The sequence below is a fragment of the Vombatus ursinus genome, unplaced genomic scaffold (genome assembly GCF_900497805.2).
Source record: "Vombatus ursinus unplaced genomic scaffold, bare-nosed wombat genome assembly UNPS02001419.1, whole genome shotgun sequence".
In the NCBI taxonomy this organism is placed as follows: domain Eukaryota; kingdom Metazoa; phylum Chordata; class Mammalia; order Diprotodontia; family Vombatidae; genus Vombatus; species Vombatus ursinus.
In genome coordinates, this window is record NW_020941197.1 from 22243316 (window position 1) to 22266246 (window position 22931).

Consider the following 22931-nt stretch of genomic DNA (forward strand, 5'->3'; position numbering starts at 1 on the left):
TGAAGGGATTTGGAATTCTGTGATGAGAAGGTGAGGGGGGAATGAATTCCAGGCATGGGGTATGGGAGTGCAAATGCATAGAGATAGAAGATGAAGTTGATATATAAGGAACAGAAAGAAGCCAAGTTTGGTTGGATCATTGGTTGCCAGAAGGGGAATAAAATAAAATAAGACCAGAAAGATATGTAGAGTCCAGGTTGTGAAAGGTTTTAAAAGCCAAATAAAGGTGTTTTGTTTTATTCTAGAGGTAATAGGGAACCAGTGAGCATGGGAGTGACACAATCAGATCTGAGCATAAGGAAATTCATTTTGGCATCCATGAAGAGAATGAATTGATATAGGGAGAAACTTTAGGCAGGCAGACCAGTTAGAAGAAACCAGGAGCAGTGGATGGAAGTTATAAAGAGGTAAACTGAGGACTGATATCAAGATAAACTTTTTTACAATTAGAGCTGCCCAAAAGTGAGATTGGCTGCCTTGGAATATACTTGGTTCTTCCTAACCAGAAGTCTTCAAGCAGATGATGCATGGGCCCTTATCAGGCATATTTTGGTGGAAGCATTTTCAGGTATGAGGTTTCTTCCATCTCCCAAATTCTGTGGTTGTGTAGCTTTATTACTAAGTCATTGCTTAGACATTTTCTTTTCAAGAGAGATTCTGGATGTAGGCACTTAAAGGGATTCTTTTGATCACGTATTTTTTTCTTGTAGCTTTCAGAGAAACTCTAGAGATCTCAAACTAGATGAAGGAGTCTAGTCAAGCTGAGGGTGGCTAGGTGGCCCAGTAGATAAAGTGCTGGGCCTGAAGTCAGGAAGATTCATTTTCCTGAGTTTAAATCTAGCCTCAGACACTTATTTTGACTGTGGACAAGTCACTTAATTCTGTTTGCCTCAGTTTCCTCATCTGTAAAATGAGCTGGAGAAGGATATGGCAAATTGTTCCAGTATCTTTGCCAAGAAAACCACAAATGGGGCCATAAAGAGTCAGACACAACTGGAAAAAGACAAGCTATGGCAGGGTCCCAGTGGTTGGCAAAAACGAATGGCTTTGCGAAGACTGTAATGATTCTTGAAACTCCCACCTCAAAGCAGTAGGGAAACATTTGCCTTGTCTTTATCTCATATAACAGACTGACAAGATCTTGAATGACTCTTGCCTGTGTTAGAGCTATTAAAATCATAAAATGCTGGAATTTAGAGCTGGAACAGCACCGTGGATCGTGGGGAAGTAGGGGTATGAGAAAGAGCACCAGAAAGGGAAGTGCAAGAGATTAAAAAGGAAAAGGAACTTCTCTACAACTGTCCTCCCTATGATAGCTTTAAGGCATGTGGTTCTTAAAAACCAGAACGGGGTTGGTTTCAAAAGATCATGCTTTTCCCACCACGACCAAACCCCCTCTTTTCAAAGAAACTCTTATTTCTCTGTGGGGCTCAATTACATGGAAAAGGAAACTGAAAAAAATCACAGAAAATCTCCATTTGTCCAAAATTTTAGAGAAGCAAAGGGAGAAGCCTGGCAATTTAATCAATGTAACAGTTAAATCAACTTAATCCTGGCTTATTAAAATATATAATGATTATTAATTGCATGATTATTCAATTAAGCTAATTGTTAAATTAATTAGATAATTATTAAAAAGGAATGCATAGCAAAGAGTATATCAAACAGATTATAGTGATTATATAAAAAAGCTTAACTGATATAAATCAATAGCATAACAAGAAGAAAAAAAGGACCTAAAAACACCTTAGTCAGCAAATACTTGACCTATTTGCCAAATGGAAAGAGATGGAGGCCAAAGGTAATAATGGTTTAGTACAGAAATAAATTTTTAAAGTCTTATGAAGGAGGCCAATGTAAGATTATGATCAATATCACTTCATAAAGCAGAGAGCAGCAGTGAAGGGTTCATTTGCTTCATTCTTGACTCTGTTGTTATTGTTGCTACAGCTGCTGTTGTTGTTCAGTAATTCCAGCCATGACTCTGTAGACCATAGCACTATAGTACTGTCCATGAGGTTTTCTTAGCAAAGATACTGGAGTGGTTCGCCATTTCCTTCTCCAGTGTATTAAGACAAACAGCAGGTAAATAACTTGCCCAGGGTCATAGCTAGTGACAGTCAGAATCCAGATTTGAACTCAGGTTTTCCTGACTCTAGGTCCACTGCTCTATCCACCGAGCCTCTTAGCTACAGTAAAAACTAAGTATCACTATAAAGAAAACTTGGAGAGAGACAAAACTAAGCAAAAACATCCTAAGAGAATTTAAAGATGAAAATGGAAGAAGAAACAAACAGAAGAAAAATGGAAGCTATCTACAAAATTTCACACTCACACACCCCCCCCCCACACACACAAACTGTTTTCACCATCAAGGACAGTAGAGTCACAAAACTTGGACTAATGTCATAGTCCAAGAAAGTCCTTATAGAAGAAATAGAAATGACACTAAGAAAAATAAAGGTGGAAGAAGCCAGATTAGACCAAATGTTCACAGAGGAGATTGTTGCTGACTGTGACATAGGTGTGAAAGCACTGAGGGAAGGATCAATTCACAACATATATGAAGGGGACATCCCAGAGGCAGGGGGAAAGGGAATTTGGGAGAACCCATCAGCTTCCAAGGCAATCCATTATACTTTGGGATATCTCTGATTATTAGGCAGTTTTTTCCTTTTGTCAAGCCAAAATTTGCCCCTTTGCAAATGCTCCTGGTTTGGTTCTTTGGGTGTTAAGCAAAACTACCCCAACTCTTCCCCAATAATAGCCTTCCATATACCTGAAGGGAATAATCATCCCCCCACTATAGCCCACCTTGTTCTCTTCCCCCAGAATAATTACCCTAGTTCTGTCAACTTATCATCATTTAGTAAGAAATAAAAAGAGGGGTAGAAATATCAGGAACTTAAAAAAAAACTATCACAATGAGGAAAGGTTGTCTGAATATATCTGCAGAATAATATCATTATAAAACAGAACTCACCTCGCTTCTTTCTCTGCCAGAAGAACAAACTGAGACAAGTAAGGATAAATATACACAGCAGCCCCATTGAAGGAAGCATGTAAAGGAGCCATGGTCTAGTTACATTCTCAGGTCTCTGTTCCAGTGGGGCTTCAGTTGAATCTGAAAATTCAGTCAATACTCAAGAGCATTAAGAAAGCTATAATAGCTAGAAAATCCACTTTGTTTAATTTATTTCCTCAAATGGGATGGGAATTATGATCATAAACCCCAGAGGGAAACCTTTTCTAGAATGAGCCAAAGACAAGGCATATTCCTCCCAACCTCCATGAAACCTTCTCTGAAAATCACATATAATGGAGACCAAGTCATTCAGCAAAGATAATCATAAAAGCTAGCATTGATATATTGTCTTAAGTTTTGTAAATCTTAAACTTATAAACCTTAGAAACGAATTTGATTCTCATAGAAACCTGTGAAGGAGGCTCTACAAGGATTATTCTCCTTATTTTCTTGATGAGGAAACTGAGGGCCAGAGATGTTAAAATCTTGCTGAGGGCTACACAGTATCAGGGCTGGAATCTGAATCCAAGAATTGCTGACTCCAATTGCAATGAGCTATATATGCTATGTTGCCTCCCAGGATGATGAGCTTCCACTGCACTAAGAATGATAGAAGGGAAGTGGAGAGGAGATTTAAAAAGAATTATTACATTTTATATATGTTATTTTATATTATATATTGTATATGTTATATATTATATATCATAAACATAAATGAGATCTTACTTTTCCTATATCCTACATTTGCTGACTACTAAAAAAACCAGATTTCCCTTATTTTAGTTGGACCAATCGAAATTTACTTCTTAGCAGGTCCATTGTACCAGCGCTACCACATGATAGAGCAGAGAGAATGCAGGCTCAGAGTAATGAAGATCTCTGTCAAAATTCTGCCTCTGACACTTACTAGCATGTGACCATGTGTGAGTTCACTTTTTGAATAATAAGATCGTAGATTTAGAGCAGAAAGGACCATAGAAAGAAGCCACGGAGTCTAACCTCCTCATTTTACAGATGAGCAAACCGAAAATGAGTCTCAGTTTCTCCACTTACTAAATGGGGGTAATAATGCCAGTCATATCTACCTCACAGAGTTGATATAAGGCTTATACGAGGTGATATATGTAAAGTACACTGTAAGCTTTAAAATGGTGTATCAATGTCTATTTAAATTTTTTTTCTTAGGAAGAAAAAGAAAAAGAAAAATGTAGAAAATAAACCAGCTTTAGTAATGCTAATGGACACTCAGGCCTGTTATTAGACCAGCATCCACCGGCAAGAGATCTTAATGGAGAAATGAGAACCAAGGGTGAAGTAGATGGGCTTGCCCCAGACAATTAAGTGACTTATCTCAAGCTCAATTTATGTAAAGCAATCATCAATCACTCAAAGAATATGTGCTTAAAGTCAGTTCTTAGGTTGTAAGGCTTCGTGTATGAAACACTAATCTATGTTTTTAATTTCCTGCCTATGTATCTATGGAACTATATATGGAATTAGTCTGTTACATGGCTTAGCATCTTATTTCCTCCAAGTGTGGGAGCTAACAGGAGTCACAATTAGCAAAAGCCTCCAGTGATATTTCTGGATGATATTTACTTCCTGAAGAAGAAAAAAAAAAAAAAGATCATTCTTGTTTCTCTCCCTCCCTTTTTACTTCCTCTTCAATTTACCCACACAAACAATACAGTGCTTGTGGACATGAGGCTACTCACATTGGGCAGCTAGCTGGCACAGTGGATAGAGCACTGGGCAGGCAATCAGGAAGACCAGAGTTAAAATTTTATCTCAGTTATTTACTCGCTGTGTGATCTTGGGCAAATCAGTCTGTCTCAACTACAAAATGCAGATAATCATAGCACCTATTTCCCAGGATTGTTGTGAGAGTCAAATAAAACAATATTTGTAAAGCTCTTAACTCAGTGCCTGACACATAGTTAATTGATTAACTATATTAACGGTTGTTCCCTTCCTTCCTTTCATACGTTGGTCAATTGACCCAAAGCACAGCAGAAGAGAGGCAAATGCTTACAAGCTCTTTTTTTTAGAGATCTAGTTAACTTAAGGCAGCTAGAGTGGCAGGGCCATCTTCCTGAGTTCCAATCTGGCCTCAGACACATACTAGCTGTGCGACCCTGGGCAAGTCACTTAACCTTGTTTGCCTCAGTTTCCTAATCTGTAAAATAAGCTAGAGAGGGAAATGGCAAACCACTCCCATATATTTGCCAAGAAAACCCCCCAATGGGGTCATGACGAGTCAGACACAACTGAAAACAACTCAAAGACAACAGCAGAAGAAGAACAGAGGCACTTTTCTGGATGTTTCTCTAGCTCAGAGAAGGTCCTCCCAAGAAATGGCAATATAATAGGTATAACTATTCTTTTCTCCAGTCTGGGTGGAGGCAACATATATAAATCTAAGGACCTCTGAGATTTCTGGGCCTTGAAGGAGAATGAATAGAGGAGGTAAGGGAAAGAGAAGAGTAAAAAACTTAGAGTTAGAAAGCACCTCAAAAGAAAGCAAGTCCAGCCTCTTCATTTTACAGATAAGGAAACTGAGATTCAGAGAAGTTAAGTAGTTTGCCCAAGGTTACACATATAGTAATATATGGTAGAGCCAGTATTTGAACCCTGACAACAAATTTAGCCCTCTTTTCATTGTGCCACCCAGCCTCTTTTGGTCAATAGTTAAAATTATTGTTCTTCTTCTCCCTTCATTCTCAAAGAGGACCAATGACAGCACGAGAGGGATGTCTTGACTTTTATAAGAATTGGATTTAAGTGAGGTAGAGCTGTGCAGGCATCAGCCTCACTCTCTCCTTCAGAGTCATCAGAGTCCAGTGGCATGATAAAAGTCAAGATGACTGGTAATGGCCCGAGATGTAGTGAGTGACCTTGGCTTTTCTAAATTAGGTCTTTCGCAAGCCTCAGTTTACCATGAACATGAATTTAAAAATTGAGAAGGAGCAGCAGTGATAAGGGAGGCCCAATTTTAGACCTGATGAAGTTGAGATGTCAATAGTATATACAAATAAAAACTGTCCAGTTATCAACTAGAACAGAATGTAGGCCTGCAGCAAGAGGAAAAAAAATTGGAACGGAAGGTCTAGATTTCTTGTTGTTTGGTCAATTAGTCACATCCAACTCTTTGTGACCCCATATGAGGTTTTCTTGGCAAAGTTACTGGAATCGTTTGCTATTTTTTTCTCCAGCTCATTTTACAGATGAGGAAACTGGGGCAATCAGGTTAAATGACTTGCCCAAGGTCACACAGCTAGTAAGTGTCTGAGGCCAGATTTGAACTCACAAAGAGGAGTTCCTGCTTCCTGATTCCAAGCCCAGTGTTCTACCCACTGTGCCAACTAGCTGCCCGAGTACTCACTATAATGCATGGCAAATTGCTTTGAATATAAAAGGAGCAAAACAAATATTAATTGAACAGATGAATGAATGAATAAAAAAAGGAAAGACCAGCCAGAATCAACAGTCACATTACTCTCAGGAGTGATCATTTTTTAGTTGACTTGACACTTTCCTGGGGACGTTCTCAAGTACCTCATCTTCTTGCAAAAATAAAGTTTCAGAAATCTCTCAAAGGCTTTGAGTTGCAGGGTAGTTAATGACCTGCATTGATGAAGCATGTTTACTTACAGGGGATTTCACTTTACCAATAAAATTAATAGGAGCGGAACCCTCCAACTCCCTAAAAGAGGATAGAAAATCAGGCATGCTTCCATGAATAAAATAAGATGAGAATGTCCATCAGAAAAATGGACTTTGAAGCTGATACTCACTTGTTACATAGATGTCTGGGCTTTGCAGCTGATACTCACTTGTTACACAGACATTTATGTGATGGCTGGAAAACAGAGACTTTTTTGGAAAGTTAACAATACACTGATAGGAGCCACCATCATCATCAAGCACAGGGTCAAAATGCAGACTGAATATGGTTAAGTTTTTCTCTTTATCCCATGGTCTAGACTCCCTAAGTCCATCCCGAATTTGGGAGCTTTGTGTTCCGTTTTCCTTGATCCAAGACACATTCAGATTCTCACCACATTGGTTCACTGGACACTTAAGTATTAGCAATTTCCCTGGTGACGTGGTAAAATTGGTGCCTCTTTGAACCAAAGGTCTGAAACAAGGAGAATTCCCTGAAAGAGAGGAAAACGAGTGATAGAATCACAGGGCATAGAAGTCATCAGATTCATTCTCCCAGAAGAACTATGCCATAAACAATTCTAAGAAGCTCTTCAGTGATCTCTAAATGAAAAAAGTTCTATCCTCTCCTTTTCTTGCTCATTCCATTGTTTAACACTTACTGTTAGGAAACTTTTGATCTTGTCTAAGCCACGCAGAGTAGAAGAAGAATAGCCTTGGAGTCAGGAAAGACCCAGATTCAAGTCCTGACTCTGACACACACTAGCTATGTGATCATGGGAAATTTCACTTAACCTCTCAGCACTAGGCAGCTCTCCAAGGTCTGTGACTAAAACTTTGGTTACCCATCTGCATTGTTAGAGAGAATTTCCACATTTTGAACTCCCCACACAACTGAAATCAAAGGTATAGACCAAAATAATTAAAAACCTTCATGCTGCAGTTTTCACGCCCTTTTCTTCATATTTTGTCTTCAATTAAAATGGGCGTACTGTGGTCATAGACATACCCAAGGATCACCTTGACCAACAGGGGAGGATATTAAGGAATGTTAAGGGTCCCCTCAACTTGTCTTTTTGAGTTGCCATATTTTCTGGAAACACTGGACCTGGAGTATGCAGGAGGCCCTGAATGCATTGAGGATGAAGCCCTCCACCTTTTTTTGTGAGGCAATTGGGGTTAAGTGACTTGCCCAGAGTCACACAACTAGTGAGTGTTATGTGTCTGAGACCAGATTTGAACTCAGGTCCTCCTGACTTCAGGGCCAGTGCTCTATCACCTAGCTGCCCTTGAAGGCCCCCACCTGCCTCCCACCTCACCAAGTTGACATAATTTGTTGTTTGCACCCCAAGCTGGACTCTCTGTTTGTCTTTGGGAGTCAAGACAGCTGCCAGTCAGTCTGCACCAGACTGGGAAACTGCTTATGTATCTGGGACCCTTGTAGATAAACAGACCATCCCAACTTCATAACCAAGTATTTCCCAAGGGGAAAGAATGCTGCTTTTGCCATCTTAATTATTCATTATTTCTCCTCCCCAGCCACTCCTATTGAGGTGGAGATTTCTGTTTCTCCTCCTCTTTGTCTCAATTTCATAAATACGTAAACTTCTGTTTGGATTATGAACTCTTTGCACTAGCTTAGGGTTTCACATGCACATTTATTTCTCTTGTAATAAACTTAGTTTTTCACATAAGTTTTGTGAAGTTGTAATTGCTTATTGACACTGGTCCCTATACTAGTGAATTTTAAAAACATATATTGCATTTAAAATCTGGAATTCTAGATCAAATGCATGGCCCTATTCTTCATTGATTAGATGATGCTGGAAAAAAAAGTTGCTTTAACCTCTTTTGTGAGCCCTTGTCTACCTAGCGATTTTGGTAAACAGTACACCAGGATCAAGTAGCATAAAAAGTACTATCAAATCAATTTTGTAATTCATGAAGTGAAAATAATACAAATAATTAGTCCATCTTAGTTGAGCAGGAAAGGGAACTAAATACTAGAGTTTTTCACAGAAGGGTATTGTTAACAATATACAGCTACCCATAGCTTACTATTTCAACTGTTATTTCAACTAATGGAATGCTAAAGTCAATCATTTCTACCTTGTTAAAGGAATGAAATATATAAACATGTAAATAAAAAACTTTTAAAATTGCACTATCTTTTAATATAATTATTTTGAATTTTTGCACCTACTAAATTTCAGTTGCATCAAAGGCTCAACTGCCCCACTCTAGTTATGGTTAGATACAAGACCTTTAACCAGTCACTCATCAATTTCTGGGAGGCAGCTTCTTATACTAAATAGTGGGTTGGAGAGTTGGCAGACTTGGATTGTAGCCTTAGTTTGTCACTAACTGTTTATGCTTTAGTAGGTCACTTCACACCTGTGTGCCTCAGTTTCTTTATGTATAAAATGAAGGAATTGAAAAGCTAGTTGTCACCATCACATCCCTACTCCACATGATTTCCATCTTTTAACTTGGCACCTTTTGCTGGAATCTTCTCTCTTATTCTGAGTGGAAGCTGGAATCCTACTGGCTTCTATGGATGCCTGTAAGACTCAGTTCCAGTCCCACCTTCTGCTAAAGTATTTCCTGATCCCCCCTACACACACACACACACACACACACACACACACCTGTCACTGATAGTGCCTTACCTCTGAGATTACCTCTTATTTACTCTATCTATCTATCTATCTATCTATCTATCTATCTATCTATCTATTTATCTATAGTGTAGTGATTTCACTTATTAGTATGTAAGCCCCTTGAGGATAGGTCTGTGTTTTTGTCTTTATCTGCATTCCCAGTGCTTAGAAAAGGGCCTAGTACATAGTAAAAGCTTAACAAATGTTTGTTTCCTTCCTATCTATTGACACAGCCTGACTGTCTTTATAGGCATTTATACCAACAATAGCCTTACCTTATTTTAGTAATACTACTACCACCCACCACCACCAATCACAATAAGGTCATTTATCTGGAAAATTCACCTATGTAAAATGAATCATTCCCCAAGAATGCCAAATAAATGAAGTATTACTCTATGTGGTCATGGAGAAGGCGTTATACTTGGAGTCAGAAAGATCTGAGTTCAAATACTGCCTCAGACTCTAATTAGCTGAGTGATCCTGGGCAAGTCAATTAAATTCTCTGACTCTATTTCCTCTTCTGTAAAATAAAAGGGTTAGACTTGATGGCCTCTTGGGTTTTTTTTTAGCTCAACAGTCCATGAGCTATATACATAGCTGTTTCTGTATTTCTAAAAAATGGGGAAGGGGTAGAGTTAAGCAAAGAGAAAAATGATACAGAAGTAGTTAAGGAGAGAACATTAATGTCATTGAAAACAAATACTGTCTGAATTTTGAGATGTGGAATAATGAATGATGTTAATTTGCATACCCTAAATGTTCAGATTCATGTCAAAGTGAATCTCTGTTCTTTTTTAAATTTCCCTTGCTTTTTTAATTTCAATTAATTTGAGTCAGTTCCAGAGTGCTATAATTTATGGAAAATTCCATGATTCATTTGTTTTTACTGAACAACTATTGAAAAAACTTCTAACAGATAGTGCTTGAGTGGTGTCTTAACATGGTTATCATATTTTACATTCAAAATGATTATTATGCTCCTATGTGAAAAATCATCAATTTTGTGCTTTTTTTGTAATCCATCAGTGTTAGGAAGAGGACTGGGGGGAGAATAGGGAAAGCAACAAGGTCAGGTTTGAGGTCAGTAATTAGGATAGTTTAGAACTAAATTTACACAAATGTTAATTCATATTAGGATTAAGATTCCTGTTAGGGTATTTTGAGTTTGGGATTTTGTTTTGTTTTTAGTTAGGTTTTCACTGGTATTGACTCCTGACCAGAATGGTTTCAGATGAGAAAGAAGATACTTGTCTGGAAAACTATATAGTGGATTTTCTATTGGCTGTGAACTTCAGATGCAAAATAATCACTCCACTCCCAAAGTTTAAAAAGAGACATGAAGATTTCTCCAAACAGCTTAGGATAATAAAACAACTAATATTTATATAGCACCTGCTATGTGGCAGACACTGTAAGCACTTTACAATTATCTCATTTGAGCCTCACAACAATCCTTGGAAGTAGGTTCTATTATTGTCTCCATTTTACAGATGAGGAAACAGAGCCAGATAAATTAAATAACTGCCCAAAGTCACAGAGCTAGTAAGTGTCTGAGGCCATATTTGAACTCAGATCTTCCTGACTCCAGGGTCAGTGCTCTATCCACTATGCCACCTAGTTATTTAGAAATATAATCATAGACAAAGATTTGTTTAAAGATGTGCAACATTAGAGCACACCAGGGTGCTATGATTAGTTGCTCAAATTTACAATGGATACTGACATCAGTAATCCCACTAATCCCAGCACCTGATCAGGGGTTTTGTCAGGTGAAAGGATTTTGACTGTCCCTTCCTGAACCGTTAAAGCACTCCATCTCCACTATGCCTTTTCAGAAAGACACCTAGATAGCCATGGAAAGTCAACAATGAGGAGCCACACAATTAACCATTAGTCTGAGATAACAACATGTAGCATTTCAGATGAAGTCCCTTTAAGGGGTTGAGCAGGTCAGGAAAGGTCACAACTTAGTCAAGGTGAGACTGTTGGCAACCGAGGCACGGAAAAGATCCCTTGGCCAGTACAAAGGGCTTAGAGATCATCTGGTCCAAGGGATCTTAGCCTGGGGTCCATGAACTTGATTTATTTATTTTTTTGATATCTGTATTTCAATATGGTTGGTTTCCATTGGGGTCCTATGTATTTTGTTCTATGCATTAAATAAATACTATTCTGAGAAGGGTCCATAGCCTGCATCAGACTGTGAAAGAGGTCCATGGCACAAAGAAGGTTAAGATTAATCCAACCCCCCCCCCCCCCCGCTTTCTTTTTGATAGATGAAGAAACCAAATCCCGGAAAAGATAAGTGATATACTCAAGGTCATTCAGTTGTGAAGCTTATCTAAAATATGTTTGAGTTGTGTTATTACAATGCCTAAGTTTGACTCTTAGGATAAAATATAACTTTCTTGGGAGAGGTAGGGGACTATGAATGTACAATATTATATATTCTGTCAGATGTAGTACATGTGCTGGTTGACTTTGCTATACTTTTTTTTCCCTTCTCTTTGTTGCAAGAGAAGGCTCAGTGTGGGGAAGAGGGAGAGAATGGATTTATTTGGAGATGACTGTGATATAAAAAACTAAAAGCATCAATAAAACTTTTAAATCTCCCCTGCAAAATATATTCACAGACATGGATCCATACATATTTCTATACCGACACATATACATTCATATATTGAAGGTTCTTTGAGATAGCAGGTGAGTTTGGTTATAACTCATCTGATAAATATAAGTTTATAGTTTTTAAATGGTAGTGCCATATCTTAGGTAATTTGCCATCTAGATAGGATAATAAAACAAAGAAGTAAAAAAACTGATATGTGTTAATAGGACAAAAATTTCTCACAAAACCACCCAATGTCCCTTCTAAGACATTGCCAGTCTGAGGAAAATCCCCACAAATATCCCCAATTCTTTTCTTCTTGAGTTTCTCTGTTTTAATGAATGTCCTTCATCTTGATGCTGCTAGCATTGACTGATACACTCAGTTAAACAAGAAGGTGCAATTATCTAGTATAAAGGTTAGTGGCCTAGAGACCAAAAGATTTGAATTCTTTCCCCAATCTGTTCTTTTCCTTTTCTTGAATAAGCAAAATGCCTTATCTCTCAGAAACTTAATTTCTCTGTGGCTGGATACTGGCAATGTTGGGTCTTTTATAAGGGAAGCAACTGGGGAGGGGAGGGATTAGTTATAGCTCTACTGGGACATTTAGGAGCACCAGGTAGTAGAGAAACATCTGGTGGTATTGCCAGATGAATGACCATAGACAGAATTTACGGTAAGCTGTGTGCTACTTGAGTGTGCTCTGAGAAGTGGGGGTAGGTGGACTGGAAAGCACAGCAAGGGGATTCCCATCCACATTTGTCTTCATTCTTATTCTCTTATGTCACCATAATGGTGTTTGAGGGGTGTTGTTCTAGTCAGTATTCACAGATTGATTCTTCTTGTACCCACAAACAGTATATGGCAGTTCAAAAACAAAGGACAGTGACTTGCTCACTATCTGTAAAATACAGATTTCCAAAGACTCATAGGAACATAGATTTAGAGTTGAAAGGGACCTTAGAAACCACCTAGTTCAACCCCCTCATTTTACAGTTAAGTAAACTGAGGCACAGAGAGGTTACCAGACTTAGCAAGGGCCACACAGCTAATAAGTGTCTGAGGCAAGATCTGAGCCTAGATTTCAAGCATAGCACTCTATTCATTAATAATTCTAATTTAGCTCTGGTCCTACCAATCTAGACTCTGAGTATGTTCCAGGTGACAAACTGTATATATACCTATCTACCTAAATTCAAAAAGTTTGTTGCCAAATGCCTAATCAACAGGTAGTATTAGAGGGATGGGTAGAGAGGGGAGAGTCACAGCAATTCATGAAAATAAATGTCTACTAAGGTGTGGAGGGATAATGCAAACATTGGTGAAGGAGAGACATACACCAAAAAAAAAAAAAGGTTATGAATCTCATGGATTTGAGACTGAAAATGAAAATCATAATCCCAGCCCTAGATTTCTAATGTAAATGCCCAAGGAAAAAAATAGCTCCTTCATTATGTGTGGGTCCTACAGTTCCCTCTGTGCAAAATTTAACCTCTATGAGCCTCAGTTTCCTCATCTGGAAAATGAACAAAAGTGAAGATCTGAGAAGGTTCACAATGAGTGGGCTACTAACAATAGTTTGCTGCTCAATTCTAAGCTTGCGCCATTTCTGAGAAGTTGGGAATAGGCCCTTTTGAAGAGGAAAGGGCCAGAAAGTGTATTGAGTGGCTAATCTTTTTGCTGTTCCAAGAAAGACACTCTATTAAGGATCCATCACATAACAAGGATCAAATATAGATAGAGATACATAGATAGCTTCGTGTGCGTGCGTGCGTGTGTGTGTGTGTGTGTGTGTGTGTGTGTGTGTGTGTACACATACTTAGAGAGAGACCAATTAAACAGAAAGGTATGGTAAAAAATGTCAGAAAACTGTACTTGGAGTCGAGAAGACCTGAGCTCGAGTCCTGCTTCTGATACCTACTGGCTGTGTGACCCTAGACAAGCCATTTAACTTCTCAGTGCCCCAGACAACTCTATAAAACTCTAAGTCTTAGAGAAGAGCAGTGCCAATGTTTAATAGATTATTGTTGTTGCTTGTCCTTCATTCTAGAAAAGGACCAATGACATCAGGAGGGTGATGTCTTGACTTGTAGGTGAATTGGATTTAAGTGAGGCAGAGCTGTGCAAAGTCATCAGCCTCACTCTCTTATCCAGGGTCATCTGAGTCCAGTGACAAGGCATAGATCAGGACAACTGGAAATTGCCCCAGATGCAGTGTGAGACATTGACCTTTTTAAGCAAAGAACTTTCTCAGGTCTCAGTTCATCTGAGGCAATCCCCATTCAGTGATTCAAGGCTAGGTAAGAAATGAGGCAAAAAATGACCAAAGGAATTTCCTCACCAGGAGCTCCCTACACCAATAAAATCACAAGTCAGAAAGCTGAGAATAATAATACTACTCGAGTCAGGAAGACCTGGGTTGGGGTTCTGCCTCTGACAGGTTCTGGTTAAGCAACCAGTGGGTAAGTCGCAACCTCTCAGTACCACCAAGCCATTCTTGAATACCAAAAGTCACAGAAGAATTGAAGATCTGCTTCGCTAGTAGTTTCCATCCTGGAAGTTCCCAACACCTACAAAATCATAAGTCTGCACCAAAAAATAAAATAATACCCTTACTTGTGAATTGTATATACCCTTATATATCTCCTTTGATTCTCACAACAACCTTGCGAGGTAGGCGTCCGCTCCCTCTATCAAGGAGCAAAGGGTATCTGGGGAAATTATTTCATAGAGAAATGTACCAATATAATTTCCTTGTCAATTCAGTGAGCTCTTCATTAAAGGAACATAACAAACCAAATTAAGTTTTCTCTGTAATGATTCTCAAATTCTGGTTATCTAGACTTGTGTCAGTCATAGAATTGGATCCAACTGACATGTGGCATACCTCTTCCAAAATCCTTAATCCCTTCCTCGACACTTCTACTCCTCCCCAACTCTAATTTGATTTATCTCTCATTGAGCCCTTCATCTTTGATATCCCTGAAATATTTTTTAAACAACCTAAACTATAACTTCTCTACCAAAACTCTTTCCACCTTTTCAGTTTAATGTAAAATGGACTCTCATCCATGAGGGCACCAAATCCCTTGAAATGGCATCCCTAGAGGTCTTCTCTGCTTCTTCTGACTGGAAGGATCCAGATCTTGAAGGATCCATCTTTCCCACTGTTAAGTCCAGGCTATTCCTCTTCTACCAGCTCTCAGTGACTTTGCCCATTTCAAGGTCCATGACTTCTGCTCATATCACCCTCCTCTCAGCCTTATTGCTTATCATCTCCTACTTCCAAATCATTTTAATTTTTTTCAATGACAAATATTTGATTCCTGTTCTTTTTCACTATCCCATCACCTCCCATCACCTTCTAAAATGTCACTATTCATGTTGACAGCCCCTCTGACAACCTGAACTCATAATTCCTCAACACCAGTAATATACTTCTCCATCCATACTTAAGCTATGGTGTATGACTTGCTCTGGGTCCATTGCATCACACCACCTCCTCATTATCACCTTCTCCACAAAGCCTTCTCTGATTCCTTCTAGTTGTCCTTACTCCAAATACTGTGTCTTTGTGCATCCGTGTATATGCTGTATTGTCCAAGTAGCATGGAAACTTCATGAGAGTACTGTTGTCTAAATTTTGTCTTTGTTTGCTTGTTTTTTGGTGAGGCGATTGGGGTTGTGACTTGCCCAGGGTCACACAGCTAGTAAGTGTTATGTGTCCGATGCCGAATTTGAACTCAGGTCCTCCTGTCTCCAGGGCCAGTGCTCTATCCACTGCGCCACCTAGCTGCCCCTAATTTTTGTTTTTTTATGCCCTGTGTCTGGTATAGCACTTTGCACAAAGAAATTGCTTCATACTGAATTTATTGAATTGATCATCAGAATAACTTCAGTCAAGTAGAGAAGAGGAAACTAAGTACATAACCCTAGCTAAGCTCTTGCGGCTGATCAACTGTCCACCTCTCTAGCTTTATCTCATTTCCCATGCTGTTGGCACCAAACATTTTTTTCTTCCCTTAATCAGCAACCAAATCCCTATCTCCTCCCATATGCAAGATTATTCAGCCTTGTGATTTTCTGAGGAGACTGAAGCCATCCAATGTGAACTCCCTTAGACTCCCTCTTCCTCTTCTCACAATTTCTCAGCATCTCTCTCTCTCTCTCTCTCTTTCTCACACACACACACACACACACACACACACACACACACACACACACACACTTATACATTCTCTCCCTAACTACCTTGCCCTTTGCCTACAAACATACTCAGTGCTCAACAATCTTTTTTTTTTTTAAACTTCCCTTGGCCCATCCAGCTACTGTCTCATCTCTCTTCTTTCCTCCACAGATAAGCTTTTCCAAAAAGTTATCTATATCTGATAGCTTCTGTTCCTTGCTATGGATTTTCTGCTTAATTCCTTGCAAGCAGGCTTTCTACATCTCCTCCCTTCCCCACCCCAATCTCTGCAAGTGCTCTCTTAAAGGTGACTAATAACTTCCCAGTTAACAAATTCAATTATTCTTTTTTAGACTTTATCTTTCTCAACTTTTTTTTTTTAGATTTTGATACAATTGCTTACCACCTCCTACTGGTTACATTCTTCTTCCTTAGTTTCAAAGACACCACTCTCCCTTCATTCTCCTCCATTCTACCTCTCTGACTGGTCTTTTTCTGAGTCCTTTGCTGGATCTTCACCCTATCTCTGACCTCTCTATATGAGTGTTCCCCAGAGGTCTGCAGTCCTTTTACACCACTATTATTTCATTATGGCTCTTCCTTTTTCCTATAGTTACTACTCATCCTTTAAAACCTAACTAAAATGCTACTTCCTCCAGGAATTCTTTCCTAATTTCCCATCCCAGATGGTAATCAACTCCTTCTTCATCCCTTCCACAGTACTTTGGGCAGCTAGGTGGTACAGTGGATAGAGTGCCAGGCCTGAAGTCAGGAAGACTCATCTTCCTGAGTTGAAATCTGGCCTCAGACACTTACTTGCTGTGTGACCCTGGGCAAGTCACTTAATCCTCTTTGTAAAATGAGCTGGAGAAAGAAATGGCAAACTCCAATATCTTTGCCAAGAAAACCCCAAATGGGGTCACAAAGAGTCAGACACAACTGAAAAAAAGCCACATTACTTTGTTTTGTACTTATAGGGTAATATTGTAAATTATAGTTATATGTGTGGGTATCATATACTCTTACTCCCCTACTCTATTATAAAGTCCCTTTAAGTCAGGGGCAGTGTCTTATCTAAACTTCTCATCTCCCCTGGCACCTATTACTCTACTCTACTCCGCTCTGTTCCGTTGCTCTCCTCATATAAAGATGAAATGAAGGTTTAGAGCAGTCAAGTCATATGATTAGTAAATGATAAAATAAGAACAACAACCTGGGTCTACTCATCTAGTCAAACAATCTTTTCACCACACCATTGCTGCAAATCACAATTTTGGTAACAGTGCATGGGATCATAGACTTAGAGCTGCAAAGGGGCCTTAGAGACTTTCTAGGCCAATCTCCTTATTTTACATATGTGGAAACTGAGGCCCAGAGAGGTTAAGTGACATGGCCAAGGTCATATAGCTAATAAGTAAACAAGGAATAAGAAAAATACTTAAGCAAAACCAAGTGAGACAATGAACATGGCTGTTATGGCAATATTCAAAATCTATAATTACCTTTTCTTCCCCAAGCTCCAACCTCTATGAGAGGAAGATGTTTCATAATCTGTCCTCTAGAAGCAAGATATCTCATTTAGATTTTTGCTTAAGTATTTTGTTGTTGTTAATGTTATAAGGGAGGGTTCTGCAGCAGGGGGAAGGGTAGGACTTATTGAAAAGTGACTGTGGTGTCAGAAATGAAAAACATCCATAAAACTTGAAAAATAAAATAAATATAATTTTAAAGATTAACTTTGAAAACTAAAAATAAATAAATAAATTTTTAAAAAAGAAAAGAAAAAAATAAAATGTCAAAAAAAAAGATTAACCTTAAAAAAATCTTCCTTAGCAGCTTAGCAATCACATGCCCAAATACTTTCAATTCCCCAAATTATTGTTCCTACAGTCTTGTGACCAGAAGTTTCTTTGATCATCTATTTGCCCTCAACATAGCAAAAAGGGAGAACTTTTTATGTGCTTAGCCATCACCACAACTCTGGGCTGTCCTGAGCATTAGCGCTTCTGACCTTATTATTACAAGACATTACTGTTCTTCTGTATTTATCTTCAGTTTTCTACCTTTGTTGTCATTTTCTATATATCCCAAGTGTTCAATAAGTTACCATTTTTTTATACGTCCAAGTTATTTATTGAGTTTTCTATGCATTCTCACTAGTATCTGTACATGTAGTCTCCCTTTCTTTTTCATCTGAATCATTTGTGTTTGGATCATCATAATTTCATTCTTGAGAATATTTTTCTGCCCCCGATTACAAAAGTTCCTGAGAGCATTGAGTTTACTTCCCTACTTTAGACTGAAAACCCACTCATAGATCTTTCCATCACAACCAAAAAATAAGCAGCTCATCCTTGCAGATAGCCTAATTAATGAATTTTTTGATTATTTTTTTTGGCTGCAAACGTGATAACATCAGCATTTAAACATCTATTTTTTTCTCCTTCTGTCATGTAAAGATCAAACTTGTCATCTGAAGAAAGATTAGTTTATGGAAAAATAAAACTTAAGACTTTTATCTATAAGCTACTAAAATTGATAAAGAATTAGCTATGAACATTGTGGGGGAGGGTGCCTTCCAGTCTTTCTTTTTGTTCTGAACTTGACAAGCACAAATTAAAATGAACATTTAGATACACAAAGCAGAAGAGAAAATGAATTTCAAGAGTACATGAAACTGAAAATCTCTTATATACAACAGTCTTTTCCCTTTAGTATACAACTTCAACACATAATTATCCCTTTTTTCAATTAACAAGCATTTATTTTCTCACTCTCAAAAATAAAGCCCTCACAACAAATACATATAGTCAAGCGAAACAAATTCTTACACTGAATGTGTTCAAAAATATGTGTCTCATTGTTCATCTTGGGTCCATCACCTCCCTGTCAGGAAGTGCATAGTATACTTCATCACTGGTTCTCTGAAATCATGATTGATCACTGTATTGATCATAGTTCTCAAGTCTTTCAAAGTTGTCTTCAGAATGCTCTTGTTATTATATAATTTTCTTCTAATCCCATTTACTTCATTTTGTATCATTTCATGCTAGTTCTAAGTTCCTCTGAAACCATTCCTTTCACCATTTTAAGATGTTAATAATATCCCATTATATTCACATACCCTAATTTGTTCAGGTATTCTCCAATTGATGGGCACCTCCTTAGTTTCCAGTTCTTCACAACTACAAAAATAGCTGCTATAAATATTTTTTACATAAAGTGGTCTTTTTTCCTTTTTCTTTGATCTCTCTAGGATATGGGATTAATAGTTGTATTTCTGAGTCAAACAATATGCTTCATTTGGTGACTTTGGGAGCATAGAAACAAATTTCTCTCTAGAATGGCTGTACTAGTTCACACCTTCACCAACAATGCATTAATGAGACTATTTTCCAGTAGCCCCACCAATGTTTGTCACATACCTTTTCTATCATCTCTGCCAATGTGATGATGTGCAGTGGAACCTCATAGTTGCTTTCATTTGAATTTTTCTAAATATTAGTAATTTGGAATATTTTTAATATGACTCCTGGTAATTTGGACTTCTTCCTTTGAAAACTGCCTCTCCATATCCATTGATCATTGATTAGTTGAGGAAGGGATCTTGTTCCTGTAGGTTTCAATCAGTTTCTTTTGCATAATTCCCTCTTGAAGTTGGAAACCAGAAGCACCCAGAGTGACTGCAGGGCTACGAATAGCTCAAAGATGGAAGATAACTCAAAGAACACTGAAGATATTTTACTGTCACCAACTCTTCCCTGCCCCTCATGCAGGGCAGGGCATGCATCTCCCCCAGTGAGGTAAGAGTCCCTTATCAGTGGGCTTTGGGAGTGGGGTTACATTTCAATGAAAGCTTTATCAGGGAAACTTGATACAAAGATTTTTTTTTCCCCAGTTGACTGTTTTCCTTCTCATTTTTGCTGCATTACTTTTGTTTGTTAAAACTCTTTGTGGGACTTCAAAGGGGCACAGTAGATAGAGCAATGGCCCTGGAGTCAGGAGGACTTGAGTTCAAATCTTGCCTCAGACACATAACGCTTACTAGCTGTGTGACTCTGGGCAAGTCACTTAACCCCAATTGCCTTGCCAAAAACAAAAAAAAAAAAACTTTTTATGTAATCAAAATTATCTACTTTATCTTCTGCAATCTTCTCTACTCCTTGTTTGATAATAAACTCTTTCTCTATAGATTCAAAAGGAAATGTATTCCTTTCTCTTATAAATTACTTACAATGTGACTGTTTAAATCTAAGTCAGGTATCCATTTGGAGCTTATTCGGGTATATTGTTTGAGATGTTGTTTTGTATCTAATTTCTACCAGATTGTTTTCCAGCTTTCCCAGCAGTGATTCTGTACCTTAGAAAGTAGGGACTTTGAGTTTATCAACAGTAGGATACTAGGTTTGCTTGCTTCTATATGTTGTGTACCTAATCTGTTCCACTGACTGATACCTCTATTTCATAATCAATGCCAAATAACTTTAATGATTACCACTTTGTAGCAGAGTTTGAAGTCTAATACTGTTAGGTCTCTTTCCCCTCCCCCCCTTTATTTGTACTTTTTCTCTTGAGATTTTTAACCTTTTTCTCCAAATGAATTTCATTATTTTTTTTCTATCTATAAAATAACTCTTTGGCAGTATGATTGGTATGGCACTGAATAAATAAGTTAATGTTGGTGGCATTGTCATTTTTTATTATATTGGTTTGGTCTACCCATGAGCAATTCATATTTCTCCAAATAATTAGATTCATCATTATTTCTGTAAAGAATGTTTAATCATTTTAAACTCCATTCAAAATTCACTCTATGAAGTTGGAGTAAGATTTACTTATGACTTATTCCTCTGAGTCTACCCTTCTTCTAATCCCCCCTCTTCTTGCTTCTCCTAGTTCCCTCCTATTTCCCTATTCAGCTAAATGTACTTTTATACTAAATTTTTATACTAAAACTTTTATACTAAATTTATACTCTTTTTTGACTGGTTCAAGTGATGCTTTTGTGTGGTAGTCTACTTGCTACCTAGATTCTGTGAGAGCAAGTTTTCCCCCTTTCTTCCCTTTTTGTTTCTAGTGTTTTGATTTTTACCCCCCTTTTCTTTAATCTTTTAATAACATCAAAATATGACAAAGTCATTCCCAGGCCCTTTGTTTTATTTAATTTCCTCTCTGACCCTTGATGACATTAGAGTTTTGATGGATCGCTTTTCTCTTCTCCCATTATTAGAATGTAAACACTTCATCTTTTCATAGTCCCATGCAATTGCTCACCCATATGTAGCTTTTTATGTTTCTCTTCACTCCTATGTTTGAATTTTGAAGTTTCCACTCAGCACTGATCTTTCATCAGGGATGACTAGAAGTCTTTTGTTTCTTAAAACTCTATGTTTCCTCTGTAGGATTATTCTTTGTTTTCCTGAGTAAATTTTTCTTAGTTGTAAGTTTATATATGTTGCCTTGTGGAATATGATACAAGCTGTCCTGTTCTTTATGTTGCAGAGGACGAATCTTGTGTAATCCTGATTGTGGTTCCTCGGGGATTAAACTCTTTCTTTCTATATTCTTGCAGTATTTTTGCTTTGACCTGGATTTTGGTTGTGAAGTTCCTAGAAGCTTTCTTTTTGGGATTTCTTTAAGGAAGTTACCAGTGGGTTCTTTCTATTTTAACTTTGCACTCTGATTCTCAGAAGTCTAGGCAATTTTCATTCATAATTTCTTGAAATATGGAATCCAGGATCTTTTTTTGGTCATGGCTGTCAGTACAATAATTATCAAAGCTTTTTTTTCCTCCTTTGCTTATGTCCCAGGTCAATTGTTTGTTTGTTTGTTTGTTCTAACAAGGTATTTTGCATTTTCTTCTATTTTTTTCAATCTTTTGATTTTGTTTTAATATTCTTTGTTGTCTCATAAAGTCTGTTTTAGCCATTCTAATTTTCGAAAAGACTGTTATTTGGGTGAGTTTTCTTAATCTTTTGTACTAAGCTATTAATTCTCCTTCCAATTCTTTCCTCTAGCACTTTAATTTCCAATTCTTTCCTGAAGAGATTTCATTTAATTTTTAATATGATTTTTAAACTATTACTTCATTAGTCTAAGAATTCTACTTTACCTTGTAGCTAAGCTATATTTTTCTTGAGGCTTTGCTTATAAATATTGTGGAAATATTCTCTTCTGGGTTTTTGTCTTGGCCATCTCTGGCTCCATAATTGCTCTCTATCTTAGATAGGTTTTGTTTGCTTATTTATTTTTTTCTGTTTTACTTCTTATATTGGAACTTTGTATCACGGTCAACCTCCATGCACTTCTAGAGGAAATATTGAGGCCCTGTTTGATCGTGATCTCTATTCTCTGAGGTCCTGAAGCTGCTTTCCTCAGGTATGTTAGAGTGTTATTTTCCTCAAGGATCTCAGAGGAAGCTCAGACTGAGGGCCTGCAAACTTTCAGCATGCTCAAAGTGGTTTGATCTAGTATAAAGTCTTATTGCTGTCTACCTAGTCCAAATTTTGCAAGCTCCAGACCCCACTTTGCTTTTGGTTAACACGATTTCAGAATTTCTCTGGTTGGAGCTCCAGTAGGCTACTGTGGGCCTCAGTTCCTGTCAGCCACTTGGAAGGCTTTGCAAGTTCTGGGTGAAATAGCTACAGGCTCACCTTTGGCCTTAGCTCCTTGCCTGTTTACTCAGCTGAAGACACCACCCTGGGTCTATGGGCTGAATCCACAATCCCAATCTGTGGTCAAAGCCACAGAGCTACTGCTTAGGCCCAGTGAGGGGAACTTCTCTCT

At 38.0% G+C, this 22931-nt stretch overlaps 1 protein-coding gene across 3 annotated transcripts in view; it reads right to left on the reverse strand.

Moving 5' to 3' along the window:
• The window catches only part of BTLA (B and T lymphocyte associated), a 48646-nt gene that overhangs the window by 14039 nt on the left and 11676 nt on the right, over positions 1-22931 (reverse strand). For 2 of the 3 annotated variants that reach the window (XM_027867393.1, XM_027867374.1), the window contains exons 2-3: positions 6820-7182; positions 2984-3124 (exon numbers count right to left, since the gene is read on the reverse strand). In XM_027867393.1, coding sequence (XP_027723194.1) covers positions 2984-3124; positions 6820-7182 — 504 coding nt within the window. The remainder of the gene's footprint in view (positions 1-2983; positions 3125-6819; positions 7183-22931) is intronic. The other variant, XM_027867383.1, reaches the window with a different exon arrangement.